The 21,113-nt window shown below is 37.3% G+C and overlaps 2 protein-coding genes across 2 annotated transcripts in view; one reads left to right on the top strand and one right to left on the bottom strand.

Moving 5' to 3' along the window:
• CUNH3orf67 (chromosome unknown C3orf67 homolog) overlaps nucleotides 1-21,113 on the bottom strand; it is a 219,539-nt gene that overhangs the window by 123,083 nt on the left and 75,343 nt on the right. Inside the window, exon 5 of the mRNA XM_014466898.2 lies at nucleotides 16,280-16,394. Within this exon, the coding sequence (XP_014322384.1) occupies nucleotides 16,280-16,394 (115 nt within the window). The remainder of the gene's footprint in view (nucleotides 1-16,279; nucleotides 16,395-21,113) is intronic.
• On the top strand, nucleotides 10,927-11,888 carry LOC106699302 (olfactory receptor 8K3-like). The gene is given in 2 exon segments (XM_014466877.1): nucleotides 10,927-11,386; nucleotides 11,389-11,888. Coding segments are annotated over 2 exon segments (960 nt in total).

The following is a 21,113-nucleotide window of genomic DNA, read 5'->3' as shown; positions in this document are numbered from 1 at the left end:
GATTGAGGTAGTTCCTGAAAAACATGGGAATGACTTTCACAAATTTCCCTTGGCTAGAGGAAATGTAAATTGTATTTTTGGTTTAGCTGATATTTATAAAGGTTCTAATTTTCATAAGCTTCAACAAAGAACTCATTACTAATACAAATGCTGTGGTATATTTTCTGAAGTTTTGTAAAGAGCATAAACTTTCTACTAGCAACAGGTGCATTCTATGAATTATAGTTGACCTTTATAAAATATCATTTTCATTATTTTTGGTGATATCATACATTCTTAAAACACCCGCTTTTGACTTTTTCTTGGTCTGTTATCACTTTATTTTTATGTGCAACTCTAGTCCAGTAGGGAAGAGAGCTTAATCTAAATATTCATAATCATGGGTCCTTAAGAAGCTTGCACCAGAAAGACAGCAATGTGATAGATAAAAGACAGTGCTGTTTATTTATTTATTTTTATTAATAAGTGAAATTATGTTACTTACTTCCAGAATGTAATTTTGCATGAAATAATTGACTGGCAAAGTGTAAAAGAATGATTCAAAGCATGAATTTCTGTTTTTCACTGACTCATATTTTGGCAATGTGGCTTTATTATACCAATAAAAGGATGACACATTTTGTGAAAACACACACACACACACACACACACACACACACACACACACACACACACCTCCTGTGTGATCCATTCACCCTGGGCCTAGGAGAACACCCTGCAGGGGAATGAGGTGGGCACTCACACACACATACACTCAAATGCAGGCTTTTGGTTGTCCAAGCACTGCTTTGATTTCTCAAGCCATTACTATACAAAAGCTCTGAAGATAACTGAATTCATTCTGCTAGGATAGAAAGAGCCTGAGTCCTAACAGGTCACAGCTCTAGCCATCATTGCCTTTCTAAAAGGAAGCAACAAACAAGAAACCACAATTTCATAATCTAGCAATCTGTTTTCATGCTCCTAAAATGATAATAAAGAACAAAGTTTTAAGATGTTTATTACGCCTTTCAAAATAAATTTTCACATGTTAGTTTTAATTTCTCAAAAGAAAATCTGCTTATAATGACTTTATTAATCTCTATCACCATCATATTGTGTTTATTAAATGGTGCAAGCAGAGATTGAAATAGTAATTTTATATCCACATGGAGAAGCAATTATCTATTACTACTGTATTAAAAACAATTTCCCCAGGAGAAGCAAGTCATGACAAGTCTTATATGAAGAGAGGGGAGCTGAGGAGGGGAGGTTGGGACTGCCAGCAGCAGCTCTTGGCTGAACCAAGGAAAGTCAAATTCCTGGTGGGAATATTGTCATTATACCTGTTCAGCAATTAATTCCTATTTTCTAACTCCCATCCGAATCAAATAAGCTATCTCCTCCTGAAAGAGCAGCCCCATCTTTCTCTTGCTAATCCTCAACTCACCCTTTCACTGTGCCCTCTGAAATCCTTACTACTGAAAAGTACTTATGCCTCTGTATTGTTCTAAGGGTCCTACACACCTGACCTTAACTGACACCTGGCTTTTCTCTGAGACCTTACTTCCTCTTCAACACTAGAGCTAGTTTACTTATGAAGTCACATGTGCTTCTCCAGCCCAGCTTTGAGGCTGTGGGGCTGAGTGGCATTGGGAGAAGGTATGCTCTATTGCTCTTTGGAGTTTGCAGCACACATTGGCAGGTTCTTCTATCCTTTTAGCTTCATTAATCTTCCAACTACTCTCCAGTTACTCCTAGGCCTTCAGACACACCCTAACCAGCATATATACTCATTCCTGAAAAATGCTGGGACCAGCAGGTGGTGTTGAATCACAAGGTTTTTGTTTGTTTGTTTTTTGGCTCTCTTGCCCATCTCTGGCTTTTCAGATCTCTGCAGGGAGGTGGAAAATGGCCTGTGTTCCCTGGGAAGGTGGGCACCTCCTGTGTGATCCATTCGCCCTGCGCCTAGGAGAACACCCCGCAGGGGAATGCAATGGGCAATGGGGCTCCAAATTGTGAAATCCCAGTGATGTCCCCCAGAGCCATATGTCACTAATGCAGCCTCAATGTCCTTGGGTGGGGTGAACTTGGGGAACCCAGCCACCTCCTTTGTTGCTTTGCCCTCCCAGCAATAGCAACCTCAGACCTCCATGGAGTCCCCACCATGTGCCTCCACCTAACCTGGGATTAGTCGCAGAGTGCTCCCTTCTCTCAGGGAAAAAGTGTTTCTACAGTACCAGTTCTTGGATTTGCAGATAATGTGCTCTGCAACAGGACAGGAAGGGTGAGGGGAGGCGACCAGGCTCTGTGGCTTTGTTTATCTGTTTGGAATGCTGATTGTCAGACAACCATGGCTGCACCTCTGTGCTTAGTCCCTGCCCAGGTCACTAGACTTACCTACAGCTGATACTGTCCACTCCTGCAGGAATGCTCACTGTATCTCTCTGCTCCTCCCTGCTGAAGGGAGTGCTAGCCACAACCTAATTCCTCCCCTCTCCAGGCTGAGCCCCGCAGTGAGCTCCAGGCGGAAGGGCTGCATCTGTGGCTCATCTCAGCTTTTCTCCCTTCTTGCCTCCTCTGTTTGCTCTCACTTGCCCACCTTTAGATGTTTCAATGCACAGATCTCTCAGACATGTTTGTGCATTGAGCCAGGGAATGCTTTGTTGAATTATAGCTGTTCATATTGTTGAAACTTCCAAGGGAGATACAAAGGGGATCTATCATGATGCTATTCCTGATGTTAGTCAGGATTTGAAAAAATTCTTTTGTTTACTGATTTTACAGAAGGAGGGTGGGGAGGAGAGAGAGAGAGAGAGAGAGAGAGAGAGAGAGAGAGAGAGAGAGAGATTGATTTTTGTTCCATTCATTTATGCATTCATTGATAGAGCCTAGAGTCTAAAGATTGAACCTGAAACCTTGGTGTATGGGAATGACACTTTAATCAACTTAACCAACTGAGTTACCCAGCCAGGGCAGGATTTTAAAAATGTACACCTAAATGACATTGTATCTAAATTAATCTAGCTCCTCCATTACCTTTTCATTTAATAACCCTTAATAAATTAAATACTGTTTTAAAAAATGTCCAAATCACTGGCTCTATGTAAAAAAATGATGTTTGAGGGGAATTTTTAAAAACATTATACCACACTTTCAGTTTGTAATAAAAGATATAAGATATTCCATCAGAATTGTAATTCAAGAAAGTGGAACTCCTAAAGAGCAGTTTTATCTATTTAAATGACAAACACTGGGTATTTGAGTGGTAAAGGTTACTAAAAGATTTTGGCATTGTAATCTATCATACCATTGTTATATCTTCTATGAATGATTCATTCCCAACGATATATCATACCTGAACTTTCCATTCAAATGGAATTAAATTTACTGAACATGAATACTTACTTTGGTGGCAAGACATAGATGTTCATCAGATACTATTACTAACAAATTGAAATTATTTTAAAGAAGTAGTAAGATTGATTTCAGTGAGTCTTGACTAAGTGGCTACATCCATTGTTTAATCTGATGATCATTAATTTTTATAACTATTCTTCACATTGAAAAACAAAGCTAAAAGTATAAATTGTTGTAATTTAAATGGTAGAGTGAATCCTTCATAATTAAGAATAACATGAAAAAGAAAAATTTTTATTAGCAAGGTTGAACATTTAATAGTAACTGGAATAGTAAGTGGACTATAAATAAATATTTATATTGGTGTGGCTATAAGAATATTAACTTTATTTTCTGCCTCTGGCTATGTAAAGATTTTAGCTAAAGAATCAAGGCAGACTCCGCGCAGACACTCCGCGCAGTTCTGGAGGGTGGAACCCTGCGAGTTCGAACAGCTTCCCAGGCTCTTGTTTGCACACTTCCTCTTACTTCTGTGAGTTTGATTGTTGACCCCAGTGCATGTGATTGCCCAGTTGGGGTCACTAGCAGAGCTTGTAGGGGAAGATTGTTTTGGGGGAGCCTGGGAAACAGAGCTGGGAGTGGCGCCTGGGGAACCAGCTCTGGGCGGAGCTGGTTCAGATACAATAGAGAGCTCCTGGTCAGAGAGAACTTATAGCCTCGGAGGTCAATCCAGACACACTGCCACCCAGAGGCAGAGCCACGAACTGACTCTTCTGTAAATACAGATAAGGCAATAAGGGGATTTTACGGCCGGCCTTAAAATCAGGACTGTGGCTTACAACACGGAGGAACAGTGTATCAGAGGGAAATTCAACATTCTCCTGAATTCCGGGCGTGCCAATAAGAAGAGTAGAAGATCTGAAGCACCTGCATTACTGCACATTTTTATTTTTATTTTTTAAATTACTTTTTCTCCTTTTAACTAAGAAAACATTTTTTTTTTCTTTTTTCTTTTTCTCCATCACCTGATTTTGCCCTTTCAGCTACTACATTTTTATTTTTAACTAGTATTATTACCGCTACCATTTTACCATTCTTTAAAGTGTCATTTTATTTTGTCTTTATTTTATTTTGGGACTAATGTTCTCCATTCTATTTTCATCGTTCCTTTAGCAACATTTTTCTCTACCTCAATTTGCCTCTGTGCTAAACAATCTTCCCCACTTTTTCCCTTTTGCTGTCCTGTTTCTCTTACCCTACTCCAGCTTTTGATTGTCCCTATTCTTTTTACCCCCTGTCAAAATTTAACCCTGCTTATATATCCTACGTCCAATCCCCTGTTCTAAATCCTTATACACCTTTCCCTTATCTTCCTTCACTATCCAATTTTTTTTTCTCTTCTTCTTCTTCTTCTTTTCTCTCTCTATTGTTTTATTGTTGTTTGCTTGATTGACGAGTATATTGGTTTTTTTTTTTTTTAGGATTGTTTGTGAGGTTAGACTGCTTATTCTTTTTATTTTCCTGCCCCTCCCTCTCCCCCCTCCCCCTGGTTATTTCTGTGCTTCTGTTTCCCCTTGCGTCGCTTGATATTATTGGTTGTTTGTAGTTTGTATTCATCTCCAGGAATCTGTTGCTGTAATTTGTTGGTATTAGTGGCGGACCTATAGGAGTTTTCTCCTCATATAAATAGTCTCTTCCCCTTTTATACTTCATTCTCTTTTCTCTCTTACTTTTTTTCTTTCTTTTTTTTTTCCTCCTCTTTTTCCCCTCCCTTTTTCCAATTTCATTTTTGCACTCCTTTTTTTCTTTCTTTCTTTTTTCTCTTCTACCTTTTTCTCTTCTTTCCCCCTTATCTCTCAACTCTCTTAGCTCGGGTGGCCACCTTTATTTGGGGTTAGTAATATCGTAAATACAATAGTGTTTAGTGCCTGGTACGTTGTGCCTTGTTGTGTTGTATTTTGTGCCTTTAAATCAACGCAGCAGATTCAAACAACAGCGGCCTCCTGATGACCATACGCTCTGCCTGGGGAACAGTTGCTGTGTGTGAAGCCTCCCTCCACCAGCCAGAAGAGCCACCACAGCTGTGAACAGCACCCACCAGAGGCTCTGCTATCAACAGAGGAGCCGCTGCTACCACAACCGCCCAAGGAGCAACCAAAGCCCGAGGAGCCACTGCCACCCAGGGAGCAGCCACTGCCACCCAGGGTCCAGCCACTGAACGACTCAACAACTAGTCATGTCAGTGAGATCAAACATGGGTAGACAAAGAAACCCCCAAAGGAAAGAAAAGGAGGACTCGCCAGAAAAGCAGCTAAGTGAGACAGAGATATGCAACATGACGGAAAAAGAATTCAGAATAAGGTTCCTAGAGTACATGCACCGGATGTTCAAGAAGCAAGAAGAAACAGATGAAAAACTCAACTACTTATGCAAGAAGCTAGAAGAAACAGATGAAAAAATCAACGACTTAAGTAAGTTCCAAGAAGAAATGAAGAGCGACATAGCTGCAATAAAAAACACCATTGAAAGTATCAACAGTAGACTGGGAGAAGCGGAGGACCGAATTAGTGAATTAGAAGACAAGGAAGCAAAACACACTCAAACTGTACTGCAAATGGAGAAAAAAATTAAAAGACAGGAGGAGAGCCTAAGGGAGCTTTGGGACAACATGAAACGAAACAACATACGAATAATAGGGGTGCCAGAACAACAGAAAGATGAACATGGATTAGAAAACCTATTCGAAGAAATAATATCAGAAAACTTCCCTGAGGTGGGGAAGAAAAAAGTCACACAAGCCCAGAGAGTCCCAAACAAGGTGAACCCGAAAAGACCCACACCAAGACACATCATAATTACCATGGCAAATGTTCAGGATAAAGAGAGAATCTTACAGGCTGCAAGAGAGAGACGGAAAGTAACATACAAGGGATCTCCCATTAGATTATCAAATGATTTCTCAACAGAAACACATCAGGCCAGAAAAGAATGGACAGAAATCTACAAAGTGATGCAAAGCAAAGGACTGAATCCAAGAATACTCTATCCAGCAAGGCTATCATTCAAAATTGAAGGGGAAATAAGAAGCTTCACAGACAAAAAAGGGCTAAGGGAGTTTATCACCACCAAGCCAGCCATGCAAGAAATGCTAAAGGGACTGTTGTAAAAGAAGAAACATCAAGCTCAGAAAGAAAACAGCCACACACACACAAAAAAAGAAATGGCTACAAACACGTACCTTTCAATAATAACTTTAAACGTAAACGGACTAAATGCTCCAACCAAAAGACATCGAGTGGCTGAATGGATAAAAAAACATGACCCATACATCTGCTGTCTACAAGAGACCCACCTCATTAGAAGGGACTCACACAGACTGAAAGTGAAGGGATGGAAAAATATCTTTCACGCAAATGGAAAGGAAAAGAAAGCAGGGGTAGCAATACTTATATCTGACAAAATACATCTCAAAGTGAAGGCCATAACCAGAGATAAGGAAGGCCACTTCATAATACTAAAGGGATCAATACAACAAGAAGATATAACCCTGGTAAACATATATGCATCCAATGCAGGAGCACCCACATACATAAGAAAACTTCTGGAAGATATCAGGGGAGAGATCGACAACAATACAATCATAGTAGGGGACTTTAATACACCAGTGACATCACTGGATAAATCCGCTAGACAAACACTCAGCAAAGAAACAGCAATCCTAAATGACTCACTAGATCAGATGGACTTAATTGACATCTTCAGAACACTTCACCCCACAGCTGCGGAATATACATTCCTCTCAGGTGCTCATGGGACATATTCAAAAATAGACCACATATTGGGTCACAAGCAAAGTCTCCACAAATTCAAGAAGATTGAAATCATAAAAAGCATCTTCGCAGACCACGATGGCATAATGTTAGAAATAAACTACAATAAAAACAACCCAAAATACTCAAACACTTGGAAGCTGAATAGCATGTTATTAAATATTGATTGGGTTACCGATGACATCAAAGAAGAAATTAAAAACATCCTGGACACTAATGACAATGAAAACACAACAATCCAAAACCTCTGGGACACAATGAAAGCAGTCCTGAGAGGGAAGTTTATAGCTCTACAGGCCTATCTCAAAAAACAAGAAAAAATGGTAGTTAATCACCTAACTCTACAACTCAAAGAATTAGAAAGAGAGCAACAAGAAAACCCCAGAGTGAGCAGAAGGAAGGAGATAATAAAGATTAGAGCAGAAATCAATGAAATAGAGACCAAAAAAACAATACAGAAAATCAATGAAACCAAGAGCTGGTTCTTTGAAAGGATAAACAAGATTGACAAACCCCTAGCCAGGCTCACCAAGAAGCAAAGAGAGAGGTCCCAAATAAACCAAATCAGAAATGATAGAGGCGAAATAACAACAGACCCCACAGAAATACAAATGATTGTTAAACAATACTACGGGCAACTCTACTCCAACAAACTAGACGACCTGGAGGAAATGGACAAATTCCTAGAAAAATACAACATTCCAAAACTCAATCAGGAAGAATCTAAAAACCTCAATAGGCCAATAACTATGGAAGAAATTGAAGCAGTCATCAGAAAGCTTCCAGCAAACAAAAGCCCAGGGCCAGACGGCTTCACAGGGGAGTTTTACCAAACATTCAAGGAAGAACTAAAACCTACCCTCCTCAGACTACTACAAAAAATTCAAGAGGAAGGAACACTTCCAAGCTCATTCTATGAAGCCAGCATCACCCTAATACCAAAACCAGGTAAAGACATCACAATGAAAGAGAATTACAGGCCAATATCCCTCATGAACATAGATGCCAAAATCCTCAACAAAATCTTAGCAAATCGGATCCAGCAGTACATCAGAAGGATCATACACCATGACCAAGTAGGATTTATCCCAGAGATGCAAGGATGGTACAACATCCGTAAATCAATAAATGTGATACATCACATAAACAAATTGAAAGAAAAAAACCACATGGTCATATCAATTGATGCAGAAAAAGCATTCGACAAAATCCAACACCCATTTTTGATAAAAACTCTCAGAAAGGTGGGAATAGAAGGATCATACCTCAACATAATAAAAGCCATATATGACAAGCCCACAGCCAACATCATACTCAATGGTCAAAAACTAACACCATTTCCCCTAAGAACAGGAACAAGACAGGGATGCCCACTCTCATCACTCCTGTTCAACATAGTACTGGAAGTATTAGCCATTGCAATTAGGCAAGAAGAAGAAATAAAAGGCATCCAAATTGGAAAAGAGGAAGTAAAACTGTCCTTATTTGCAGATGACATGATATTATACATACAAAACCCTAGAGACTCCATCAAAAAGCTACTAGACTTAATACATGAATTTGGCAATGTAGCAGGATACAAAATTAACCCCAAGAAATCTGAGGCATTTCTATACTCCAATAGTGAACTTTCAGAAAGAGAGATTAGAAAAACAATTCCATTTACCATCGCACCAAAAAAATTAAGATACCTAGGAATAAACTTAACTAAAGAGGTTAAAGACCTCTACTCAGAAAACTACAGGACGTTGAAAAAAGAGATAGAGGAAGACATAAACAGATGGAAGAACATACCATGTTCTTGGATTGGTAGAATCAACATCATTAAAATGTCTATACTACCCAAAGCAATCTATACATTCAACGCACTCCCCATTAAAATACCAATGGCCTTCTTCAAAGATCTAGAACGAACTCTCCAAAAATTCATCTGGAATAAAAAAAGACCCCGAATAGCTGCAACGATCCTGAGAAAGAACAAAGTAGGCGGGATCTCAATGCCAGATATCAAGCTGTATTACAAAGCCACTGTTCTCAAAACTGCCTGGTACTGGCACAAGAACAGACATATAGATCAGTGGAATAGAATAGAGAGTCCAGAAATTAGCCCGAACCAATATGCTCAATTAATTTTTGACAAAGGAGGCATGAACATACAATGGAGCCAAGATAGTCTCTTCAATAAATGGTGTTGGGAAAATTGGACAGATATATGCAAGAAAATGAAACTAGACCACCAACTTACACCATACACAAGAATAAACTCAAAATGGATAAAGGACTTAAATGTACGACAGGAAACCATAAAAATTCTAGAAGAATACAAAGGCAACAAAATCTCAGACATATGCCGAAGCAATTTCTTCACTGATACAGCTCCTAGGGCACTTGAAACTAAGGAGAAAATTAACAAATGGGACTACATCAAAATAAAAAGCTTCTGCACAGCAAAAGAAACCATCAACAAAACAACAAGAAAACCCACCTTGTGGGAAAACATATTTGCCAACGTCATATCTGATAAGGGCTTAATCTCCAAAATTTATATGGAACTCATACAACTTAACAAAAAGAAGATAAACAATCCAATCAAAAAATGGGCAAAGGATCTAAATAGACGCCTTTCAAAAGAGGACATTCAGAAAGCCAAGAGACATATGAAAACATGCTCAAAGTGACTAATCATCCGAGAGATGCAAATCAAAACAACAATGAGGTACCATCTCACACCTGTCAGAATGGCCATCATCAACAATTCAACAAACGACAAGTGCTGGAGAGGATGTGGAGAAAAAGGAACACTTGTGCACTGCTGGTGGGAATGCAGACTGGTGCAGCCACTATGGAAGGCAGTATGGAGGTTCCTCAAAAAATTGGAAATGGAACTCCCATTTGACCCTGTGATCCCACTTCTAGGAATATATCCCAAGAAACCAGAAACACCAATCAGAAAGGATATATGCACCCAGATGTTCATAGCAGCACAATTCACCATAGCTAAGATCTGGAAACAGCCTAAGTGCCCATCAGTAGATGAATGGATTAGAAAACTGTGGTACATCTACACGATGGAATACTATGCTGCTGTTAAAAAGAAGGAACTCTTACCATTTGCAACAGCATGGATGGAACTGGAGAGCATTATGCTAAGTGAAACAAGCCAGTCAATGAAGGAAAAATACCACATGATCTCACTCTTTCGTGGATAATTAAGACCATTACAAACTTTTGAACAATAATAAATACAGTGGCAGAGCTGCCTCAAACTGATTGTTGGACTGCAGTGGGAAGGCCAGGGAGGGTTGGGGGACAGGAGGGAGGGGAGTAAGAGATCAACCGAAGGACTTGTATGCATCCATATGACCATAACTAGTGGACATGGGACACTGGGGGGTAGGGGAGGGCGGGGGCTTGTCAAGGGCGGGGGGGAAAAAAGGACACTTGTGTAATACCCTTTGTAATACTTTTAGCGAAAAATAAAAAAAAATAAAAAAAAAGTCCAAAGAAACCCATAAATTCTCCTTATTGGGTTGTCTTAGGAACACATCATGCGGAAGCACAGTGGGAGTCCTCCTTGGAGGTGTATCCAAACTTTACAAATATCATTGAAAGGATCAATGTTATTTGAAAGTCATCACTTTTAGTGGGAGGTGAGGCCAAAGCAAAATATTACAGCATAAATGGCACTGCACCTCCGTCCCACCATGTCTGCTAAGAAGACGTCCCCTCCCTCTCATGTGTTTCCTGAATGGCCTGGATGGACAACCACAATCTAACAATGTTGAATGAATTCATTCTAATGGGGATCACGGACCTCCCAGAGCTGCAGGCTCCATTATTTGGGCTCTTCCTCATTGTTTACACAGTCTCCTTGGTGGGTAACCTGGGCTTGATTATCCTCACCAAGATAGACTCCAGGCTACAAACACCCATGTACTTTTTCCTGAGACACTTGGCTTTCACTGATCTTGGTTACTCAACAACTGTAGGACCTAAAATGCTAGTGAATTTAGCTGTCAATCAACATACAATCTCCTATAATTGGTGTGCTACCCAACTCACTTTCTTTAATATGTTTATCACCAGTGAAATTTGTATTCTGTCAGCAATGGCCTATGACCGCTATGTGGCCATCTGTAACCCTCTGCTCTACACAGTCATCATGTCACAAAGATTATGTCACTTGCTGGTCACAATGCCCTATGTATACAGTGTCTTTTGTGTTTGCTGATCACCACAAAAATTTTCATTTCATCCTTTTGTGGCTATAATGTCATCAGGCATTTCTACTGTGATAGTCTGCCATTGATATCTTTGCTCTGCTCAGACACACATAAAATCAAATTGATCATTCTGTGTTTTGCAGCTTTTAATCTAGTTTCATCTCTTCTGATAGTCCTTGTGTCCTACATTCTGATCCTGGTTGCCATCCTCAGGATGAATTCTGCAGAGGGCAGGCACAAGGCTTTCTCTACCTGTGGATCTCACCTGATGGTCATAGTCATATTCTATGGCACCCTATTCTTTATGTATGTGCAGCCCAAGTCCAGTCATTCATTTGATACTGACAAAATGGCCTCTTTATTTTATACTTTGGTCATACCCATGCTGAATCCCTTGATTTACAGTTTGAGGAACAAGGAGGTGAAAAATGCCTTAACTAAAACCTGGAGCATGTGTGCAAACATTCTGTTGAAAATTCACTGTAAGATATGGTAGCAATAACTTATGTATTAGCCAATGTACACTAAGTGTGATTGCTTTAATCTTGTATTGTTACCTTCATGAAATGGTTAAGAATCAATGTGTGATAGGCATAGAAATAAGAAAAGTATTTATTATTTTCAAACAAAATATATCACTAATAAATGACTACTTTCTGATTATATTTCAGATATTAACTTATAAATATTCAAAGTCAGATTAGGTGCCATTCCTATATGTCCTCACATGTAGCTTTTTTTTTGCTTCCATTAAATATTTATTTTTATGAAAAAAAAAAAAAGAATCAAGGCAAAGTGGACCATTTGGCAATTATCCTCTAAATCAGGGTTACAAACTATATTCCTAGAGGGCCCAGGCATATAAATTAAATGAGTGAAGCAGGAAGGAGCTGATGTACCTGCATTTCTTAAAGCTCTGTTAAAAGTGTACAGTTGCCCTTCAGCTCCAGCTGACTGCTTGCTCTGCAGACTTAACATTGATAACTTCTGACTTTTAAGTGTTAGCTGAAATGCTTTTAAAATTCTGCATTGCAAAGTTTACCATCAAAATATCTATAGTTCTGCACAGCTCACACTAGGGATGGAGCCCACAACCCGGGCATGTGCCCTGACCAGGAATCGAACCATGACCTCTTCATTCATAGGTCGACGTTCAACCATTGAGCCATACCGGCTGGGCAGGATTCCCTCATTTTTAATAGCTGAATAATATTCCATTGTGTGTATATATATATATATAAATATAAAACACAACATCTTTATCCATTCATCTGTTGATGAACACTTAGTTTTCATATCTTGGCTATTGTAAATAATGCTGCTATGAACATGGGAATGTAAGTATCTTTTAAGTTAGTATTTTCATTTCCTTTGTATATATTCCCAGAAGTGACACTGCTGGATCATATGGTAGTTCTATTTTTAATTTTCTTGAGGATTCTCCATAGTGGCTGTATCAGTTTACAATCCCACCAACAGTGTAAAAGAGTTCCCTTGTTTCTACATCCTCACTAGCATTTGCTCTCTTTTTGTCTTTTTGACGATGGCCATCCTAACAGGCTTGAGGTGATATCTCATTGTGGTTTTGAGTTACATTTCCCCAGTGACTAGTGACGTTGAGCACCTTTTCATATCCCTGTTGGCTTTTCATATGTCTTCTTTGAAAAATGTCTGTAAAGGCATTTTGGCCATTTTTACATTGGGTTATTTGTTTTACTTTTTGCTACTGAGGTGTATGGGTTCTTTATATATTTTGGATATTAACTCCTTTTCAAATATATGTTTGAAAATATTTTTTTCCTATTCTACACATTGTCTTTTCACTTTGATTTGTTTCTTTGCTGTGCTTAAGCTTTTTAATTTGATGTAGTTACATTTGTTTATTTTTTTATTTTGTTGCTTATGCTTTAGGTGTCATATTCAAAAAAGTCACTGCCAAGCTCCATGTCAAGGGGCTTTTCTCCTATCTTTTCTTCTAGGAGTTTCACGTCTTATGTTTATGTCTTTAACCTGTTTCAAGTTAATTTTTGTGAGTTGTGTAAGATAGGGGTCCAGTTTCATTCTTTTACATGTGAATTATCCAATTTTCCCAACACCATTTTTTGAAGAGATTCCCCCTCCCCCTCGCCGAGTATTCTTGGTTTCCTTGTCAAATATTAGTTGACTTGTATGATGGGTTTATTTCTGGGCTCTCAATTATGTTCTATTGATCTATCTGTCTGTTTTTATGTCAGTACCATACTGTCTTGATTACTATAGCTTTATAGTATAGCTTGCAACCAGGAAGTATGATGGCTTCTGCTTAGTTGTTCTTTCTTAAGACTGCTTTGACTATTCAGGGTTTTTTGTGATTCCATATAAATTTTAGGGTTGTTTTTCCTATTTCTGTAAAAAAAATGCCACTGGAATCTTGATAGGGACTGCATTGGACCTAGAGGTGGCTTTTTGGTATTATGGACATTTTTAATTCTCACCTAAGGATATGCTTTTATTGACTTTAGAGAGAGAGGTTGGGAGAAGGAGAGGGAAAGAAGAAAAACATCGTTGTGAGAGAAAAACATTAACAGGTTGCCTCCTGCACATGCCCTGACCAGAGCTGAGCATGGAACCTACAACCTTGGTGTGTGCCCTGACCGGGAATCGAACCTTTCGTTGTATGGGATGATACTCCAACCCACTGAGCCACACTGGCCAGGGCCTGCTGTCTTTGTGTTTTGATGTCTTGTGGTATTGGTATACTTTAACTTCTATATTATGCTCTTTTGTGTGATTACTGCAGGTTTTTCTTTTGTGGTTACCATGAGGCTTACATAAAACATCTTAAAATTATAGCACCCTTTTAAAAATTAATAACTTCAGTAGAATACCTAAGCTTTACACTTTTACTTCTCATTCCCTTACATTTTAGGTTATTAATGTTATAATTTAATATTTTCATATTGTGTAACTAATAACAGATTATTGTAGTGATGGTTGTTTTTACTACATTTGTGTTTGAACTTTAAACTAGAGTTGTAAAGGAATTACACACCACCATTACCCTATACAGAATCCAACTCTATGTATTTACCCTTACCAGTGAGTTTTATACTGCCTTCTTATGTTTTTATGATGTTAATTGGTGTCCTTTATTTCCACTCAAAGAACTCCCTTTAGCATTTTTTGTAAGGTGGGTCTCATAGTAATGAATTCCCTCAGCTTTTGTTTGTTTAGAAAAGTCTTTATCCCTTTTTCATTTTTGAAAGGCAGCTTTTCCGGGTAAAGTATTCTTAGTTGAGTTTTCTTTTCTTTCAGTATTTTGAATATGTCATCACATTCTCTTCTGGCATGAAAAACTTCTGTTGAGAAAACTGTTGAGTCTTATGAGGGGTCTCTGGCATGTAACTTCTCTCTTTTGCAGTTTTCAAAATTCTTTTGTTGACTTCTGACAATTTAATTATGAAGTGTTTCTGTGAGGCTCTATTCAGGTTCAACCTATTTGGGATCCTTTGAGCCACTTGGAACTGGATGTTTATTTCTTGCCCCAAATTTAGAAAGTTTTCAGGCATTATTGCTTTAAATACATTGTCTCTTTCCTTTTATCTTTCTCTTCTCCTTCTGGAATTCCCATAACACAAATATTCTTTCATTGTGTCCCATAACTTCTATAGGCTTTCTTGACTCTTTTTCATTCTTTTCCTATTTACTCCTCAGACTGAATAATTTCAATTATCCTATCTTCCAGGTCACTGATTTTTTTTTCTTCTGCATGGTTCAATTAGCTTTTGAAGCTCTCTATTGAATGCTTCAGTTCAGTTACTATATTTTTCAGCTGCATGATTTCTGTTTGATGTTCTTTGAGGTTTCTATTTCTTTGTTGAAATTCTCATTTTGTTCATAGATTGTTTTCTTAATTTCATTTAGTTTTCTGTCTATGTTATCTTGAAATTCATTCACTACATGTCATTAAGATGAATATTCTGAATTCTTTGAGAGTTCATAGATCGCTTTTATTTAGGATCAGTTATTAAAGCTTTATTAATTTCCTTTGTTGGTGTTATATTTACCCAATTTTTCATGAGCCTTGATTCCTTACATTTGTATCTATGCATTTAGGATAGGTGCTTAAAGTTGTCTTTTAAAAATAAATTTATTTAAGCCTACCCACCCCCCTGAAGTGAATAGATTTAAAGGAAATAATTAAGTACATATTAGAACAGGTAGTACACAAACATGGTAGTCATGAGAGGGGTATTAAAATGACTGAAGTTTGAGAGACTAGTCAGTCATAACAGGCCCAAGTCTTTTAATCTATAATCTACTGCTTATCTATGCATACATTATATGCTGCTTTAACTCTCAGAGGTTACATAACAGGCATAAAATCTTCAACCTATACCAGGCCGTTATAAGACTGATTTTTTCCTAAAAACTATTTTTTAAAAATATGGCAATAATGATCAGTCATTCTCTGTTCTCAAATATGTACTAATTTCCAGCCCCCAAATTGTTCCTTCTGCTTGGAATGACTGGCTTCCCATCTCTACCTGTTGAAATCCTACAATCCTTCAAAGTCCATGCTAAATGCAATCATGCAATCTCTGTCATGCAACCTTTCCTCATCCTGAAATCCCACGGATTTCTCTGCCTTTCACAGTATCAACAGCACCTTCCCTTTCTACTGTGCTTCCTGTTACAGTTTTGGGGTATTTATGATATTTAAATAATTATATTCTTCTACCTAGTAGATTTTAAGCATTTTCATGTGAGAAAAATAAAGAGTATGATTTTTATTCACCTTTATACAACTATAGCACTTAACAAAGTGCCTTATACACAGACTAAGCACATAATTAATATTTGCTGAATTGAATTTAATATTTTAAGCAATGTTCATGTGACACTTACAATTTTGCGCTTGATCATGAAGAGTGGAATTTTTGCATGGAGAGGGGTTGAGGACAGTTCTTTATGAACCGTTGATAAGTACAATCTTCTTTTGATATTCCCTAAATCAGTAATTCTGAAAAAAGAAAGAGAAAAGAAGAGAGAAAGATTTCCATCAAGATAATAACCATGTCTTTGGATAATCATCAAAATGATATAATTTATCATATAGGCTCTTTCCACCAGGGAGATCAAACACAGAATTTAAGAATTGCCTTTTTTTCTCTCAAGAAGTAATAAAATTTCTTCCTTAAATTCAAAGTGCTCACAAGCTTGAATGTATAAATTCACTCAATATGCTAATTTATTTCAGTACTTTATACTAGATTTCCAGTCTTCTAGCCTATGAAAAGAATTCAATTTGTATGAACTGAATAACTGCTAGCCTTTAATAACCATGCTTGTTCCAGCCCCTTAAGTTTGTGTTATCTTGGGACATACTGTCACATACTAAATAAGAAAACATTATGGGTTTCTTTCCCTGAAAATGCACCTGTCATTTTATATAGGCTGTTAGTCTGCTTAGAGACAGACACAAAACACTGACTGTCGGTTTCACTTTCTAAGCACATATCTTCAAACCAGAATTATAATACACAAGTTTATTGCTCACTATTCAGGTCAACCTGCAGTGATACCAAGGACGCTGAATTTGAACATCTTTAATAGATTTAGAGAATAGCCATGATCACAAAGATTAGGTTTTCTTCAAATTGATAGGAGCTCATTTTTATGTTCTGCTTCCTTTAGGCCTCAGAGATAACACCGCAGGCTAAAATCTCCAAACCTGTCTCAGGCTGCTGTATAGTAGAATTGATGCTTCCTGAAAGGCTATCTTTTTATTGGAGTATAGTTAATTTCCCCCCTATTTTAGCAACCTTGTCTACATATACCAACTGCTAATTTTCTACAATTAGCAATTCCCAAAGGAGAAAACATTTAATTTGAATATTTGTAGTGTAATTAGCTATTTTTTAAGTCAACATAGCCTTCTTTTCTACTTTTAAGTGAGTTTATTGGGGTGACACTGGTTAACAAAATTACACAGGTTTCAGGTGCACAATTCCACAACACATCCTGTACCACTGCATTAGGTTCACCACACCAAGTCAAGTCTCCTTCCATCACCACTTATCCCCCCCATACATTGGCCAACACCCTCCCCAACTCCCTTCCCCCTAGCAATTAACAAACTGTTGTTTGTGTCTATGAGTTTCTATTTTTTGCTCAATCCCTCCACCCCCCCCAAGACCCCACCCTTCGGACAGCTGTTAGCCTGACTCTATCTATGAGTCTCTCTCTCTTTTGCTTGTTAGTTTTCATTTTGTTCATTAGATTCCACATATTAGTGAAATCATATGATACTTGTCTTTTTCTGACTGGCTTATTTCACTTAGCATAATGCCCTCCAGTTCCATCCATGCTGTCACAAACTATAAGGTTTCCTTTTTTTTTTTTTAAATAGCCAAGTAGTATTCCATTGTGTAAATGTACCATAGTTTTTTTTTTATCCACTTGGCTGTGTCCAAATCTTGGCTATTGTAAATAACATTGCAATGAACATAGGGGTGCATATATTCTTTCGAATTAGTGTTTTGGGTTTCTTCAGATAAATTTTCAGAAGTGGAACAAGTATATCATAAGGCAGTTTTATTTTTAAATTTTTGAGGTAACTCTATATTCCTTTCCACAGTGGCTGCACCAATTTGCATTAGCACCAACAGTGCATAAGGGTTCGCTTTATTCCACATCCTCATTAACACTTGTTGGTTGATTGATGATAGCCATCCTGACAGGTGTGTGATGATACTTCATTGTGGTTTTAATTTGTAGTTCTCTGATGACTAGTGATGTTGAGAATCTTTTCATATATCTATTGGCCATCTGTATGTCTCCTTTGGAGAAGTGTCTATTCAAGCCCTTTGTCCATATTTAAAATTTGGTTTTTAGTGTTGAGTTTGATAAACTTATCAAATTTTTGATAAACTTTACAAATTTTAGATATTAACCCTTATTAGATGTATTGGTGAATATGTTCTCTCATTCAGTGGGTTATCTTTTCATTTTGTTAATAGTTTCCTTTGGTGTACAAAAACTTTTTAGTTTGATGTAGTACCATTTATTAATTTTTATTTTGTTTCTCTTACCCAAGGAGATATAGCAGAAAAAACATTGCTACGAGAAATGTCCGAGAATTTACTGCCTGTTTTCTTCTTGGATTTTTATGGTTTTAAGTTTAACATTAAGTCTTTAATAGATTTTGAGTTTATTCTTATATATGATGTGAGTCAGTCTAGTTTCATTTTTTTTGCACAAATATGTACAATTTTCCCAACAACATTTATTGTATGTTTTTGACTCCTTGTCAAATATGAATTAACTATAAAGGTATACATTTATTTCTGGGCTCTCTATTCTGTTCCATTGGTCTATATGTCTATTTTTATGTCAGTAGCAAGCTGTTCTGAATAGTATGGCCTTGTACTATAGCTTGATATCAGGTAGTGTGATTCCTCCAACTTTGTTCTTCTTTCTCAAGATTGCTTTGGCTATTTGGGGTCTTTTGTGGTTCCATATAAATTTTTGAAATATTTGGTCTAGTTCTGTGAAACACACCATTGGTACCTTGATTGGAATTGCACTGAATCTATAAATGCTTTGGGTAGTATGGATATTTTAATGATGTTAATTTTTCCTATCCATGAATACAGTATGTGTTTCCACTTATTTGTATCTTCTTCAATTTCTTTCTTTAGTGTTTTCTACTTTTTCGAATACAGGTCGCTTTCATCCTTGGTTAAATTTATTTTATTCTTTTTGAAGCAATTGTGAATGGAATTGTTTTTTTAGTTTCCCTTTCTAATAGTTCATTATTGATGTATAAAAATGCAACTGATTTCTGTATATTTATTTTTGTATCCTTCTATTTTACTGAATTGATTTATCACTTCTAGTAGTTTTCTGGTAGAATCTTTAGGGTTCTCTATATACAGTATCATGTCATCTACAAATAATAACAGTTTTACTTCCTTTCCAATTTGGATGCCTTTTATTTTTTCTTCTTGTCTGATTGCTGTGGCTAGGACTTCCAGTACTATGTCAAATAAAAGTGGTGAAAGTGGACACCCCTGGCTTGTTATTGATTTTAAGGAAAATGCTTGTAGTTTTTACCCGTTGAGTATGATGTTGGCTGTGGGTTTGTCATATATGGCTGTTATTACGTTAAGGTATGTTTCCTCTATTCCCACTCTGCTGAGTTTTTATCATAATCGGGTGCTGGATTTTATCAGGAGCTTTTCCTGCATCTATTGATATGATCATATGGTTTTTATCCTTCATTTTGTTTATGTGGTGTATCACGTTTGTTATTTGTGGATAATGTAGCCATCTTGCACCCCTGAAATAAATCCCACTCGATCATGATGTATTGCTGGATCTAATTTGCTAATATTTTGTTAAGAATTTTAGCATCTATGTTCATCAGGGAAATTGGCCTATAACAAAGCATTTTCTGTAGCTCTTTCTTTCCTCCCCTGCCCATGTTTCTAATCCCATTATTTCCTTCCTCTACGATACTCTACATATTTTTCTATAGAAAACTATTACTGAACAATGGTAAGAATAAGTACAGTAAAAATTAGATAATTTCAGATTATGGCCATAAAGCTAAAAATTCACCCTACCTGCACTATACAATGCCATAAAATCATCTAAAAAAGCAATACACTAGTTCAATCCACAGAGATAAGGTTTAAAATGTGAAACTACTATGTAGTTTTACACTTAGATGTATATAAATAAATGTAGTATAATATCTGCCCCAAAGCAATGTGCTCAAAGTGGGATGGATATGCATATGGGGCCGAGGGGTGCTACACAACCATTCACTGCAGTGCAGGAAGAAACTACTAAAACTATCTTTCATCCCACCCTTTTAAATGCTATTTCTGTGCACATTTCAGTACAGTAATATATTTATATAATTTGAAATAAATAAATGTACCTATGTGGTTAGTGTGCTCAAACATTTTAACAATAGAATACAGGGTCAAATATATTTGGAAAGCATTGTCAGAAGTAATTCTATTAGCTCTCTTCTATAAGAAGCTCTGATTATGGAATAGAAGAAAAGACTATCTAGAGGTTCTGGAAAGAAAAAGGGGGGAAAGTTTGATTCATCAAACAAAAAGTTTAGTTGCACCAACCAAAAACTCATTTGAGACACAGTTTTATTAAAGGTTTGCTTTACTTATAGGAATAAAATTATATAATTTTTATTTGAATTAGGTAAGGATCAAACTCCAAACAGAGAAACATTTGAGTATATACCATTTTCTCAATATATAAAACAATAAGAGCATTCATTCATTCATTCATCCATCCATTCACAAGTTCAACAAATACCCATTGAACCAGGCAATAACCTGGGAATACAATGCAGAATATAATAGTAAAAAGAAAGGCAAGGTCCCTATCCTCTTGGAGCTTCTATTCTAGTGGAAAAGGCAAGTGGAAAAGTATAAAGAGACAACATACATGCAAGTATCGTAAGTGCAATGAAGAAAACATGTAAGAGACTAAGCTAGAAAAGATGAAGAAATGACCTACTTCAGACAGGAAAGCCAGCACCTAGAAGGTAAGGGAAGGACATGAAGTAGAAAGGGTAGGCAGGAGCCAAGGCATGCAGGGTCTTGATGCCAAGGTAAGGGGTTTATAAATTTACTAGGAGCCCAGTGCACAAATTCGTGCACCTTGAAAGGAACTGTGGTCCACGAGGCTGTAGTGGGCACAGGGG

The sequence above is a fragment of the Myotis lucifugus genome, unplaced genomic scaffold (assembly GCF_000147115.1).
Source record: "Myotis lucifugus unplaced genomic scaffold, Myoluc2.0 scaffold_366, whole genome shotgun sequence".
Lineage (NCBI taxonomy): Eukaryota > Metazoa > Chordata > Mammalia > Chiroptera > Vespertilionidae > Myotis > Myotis lucifugus.
The sequence above is the reverse complement of the archived record's forward strand: the minus strand, read 5'-3'. Positions and strand labels throughout refer to the sequence as shown.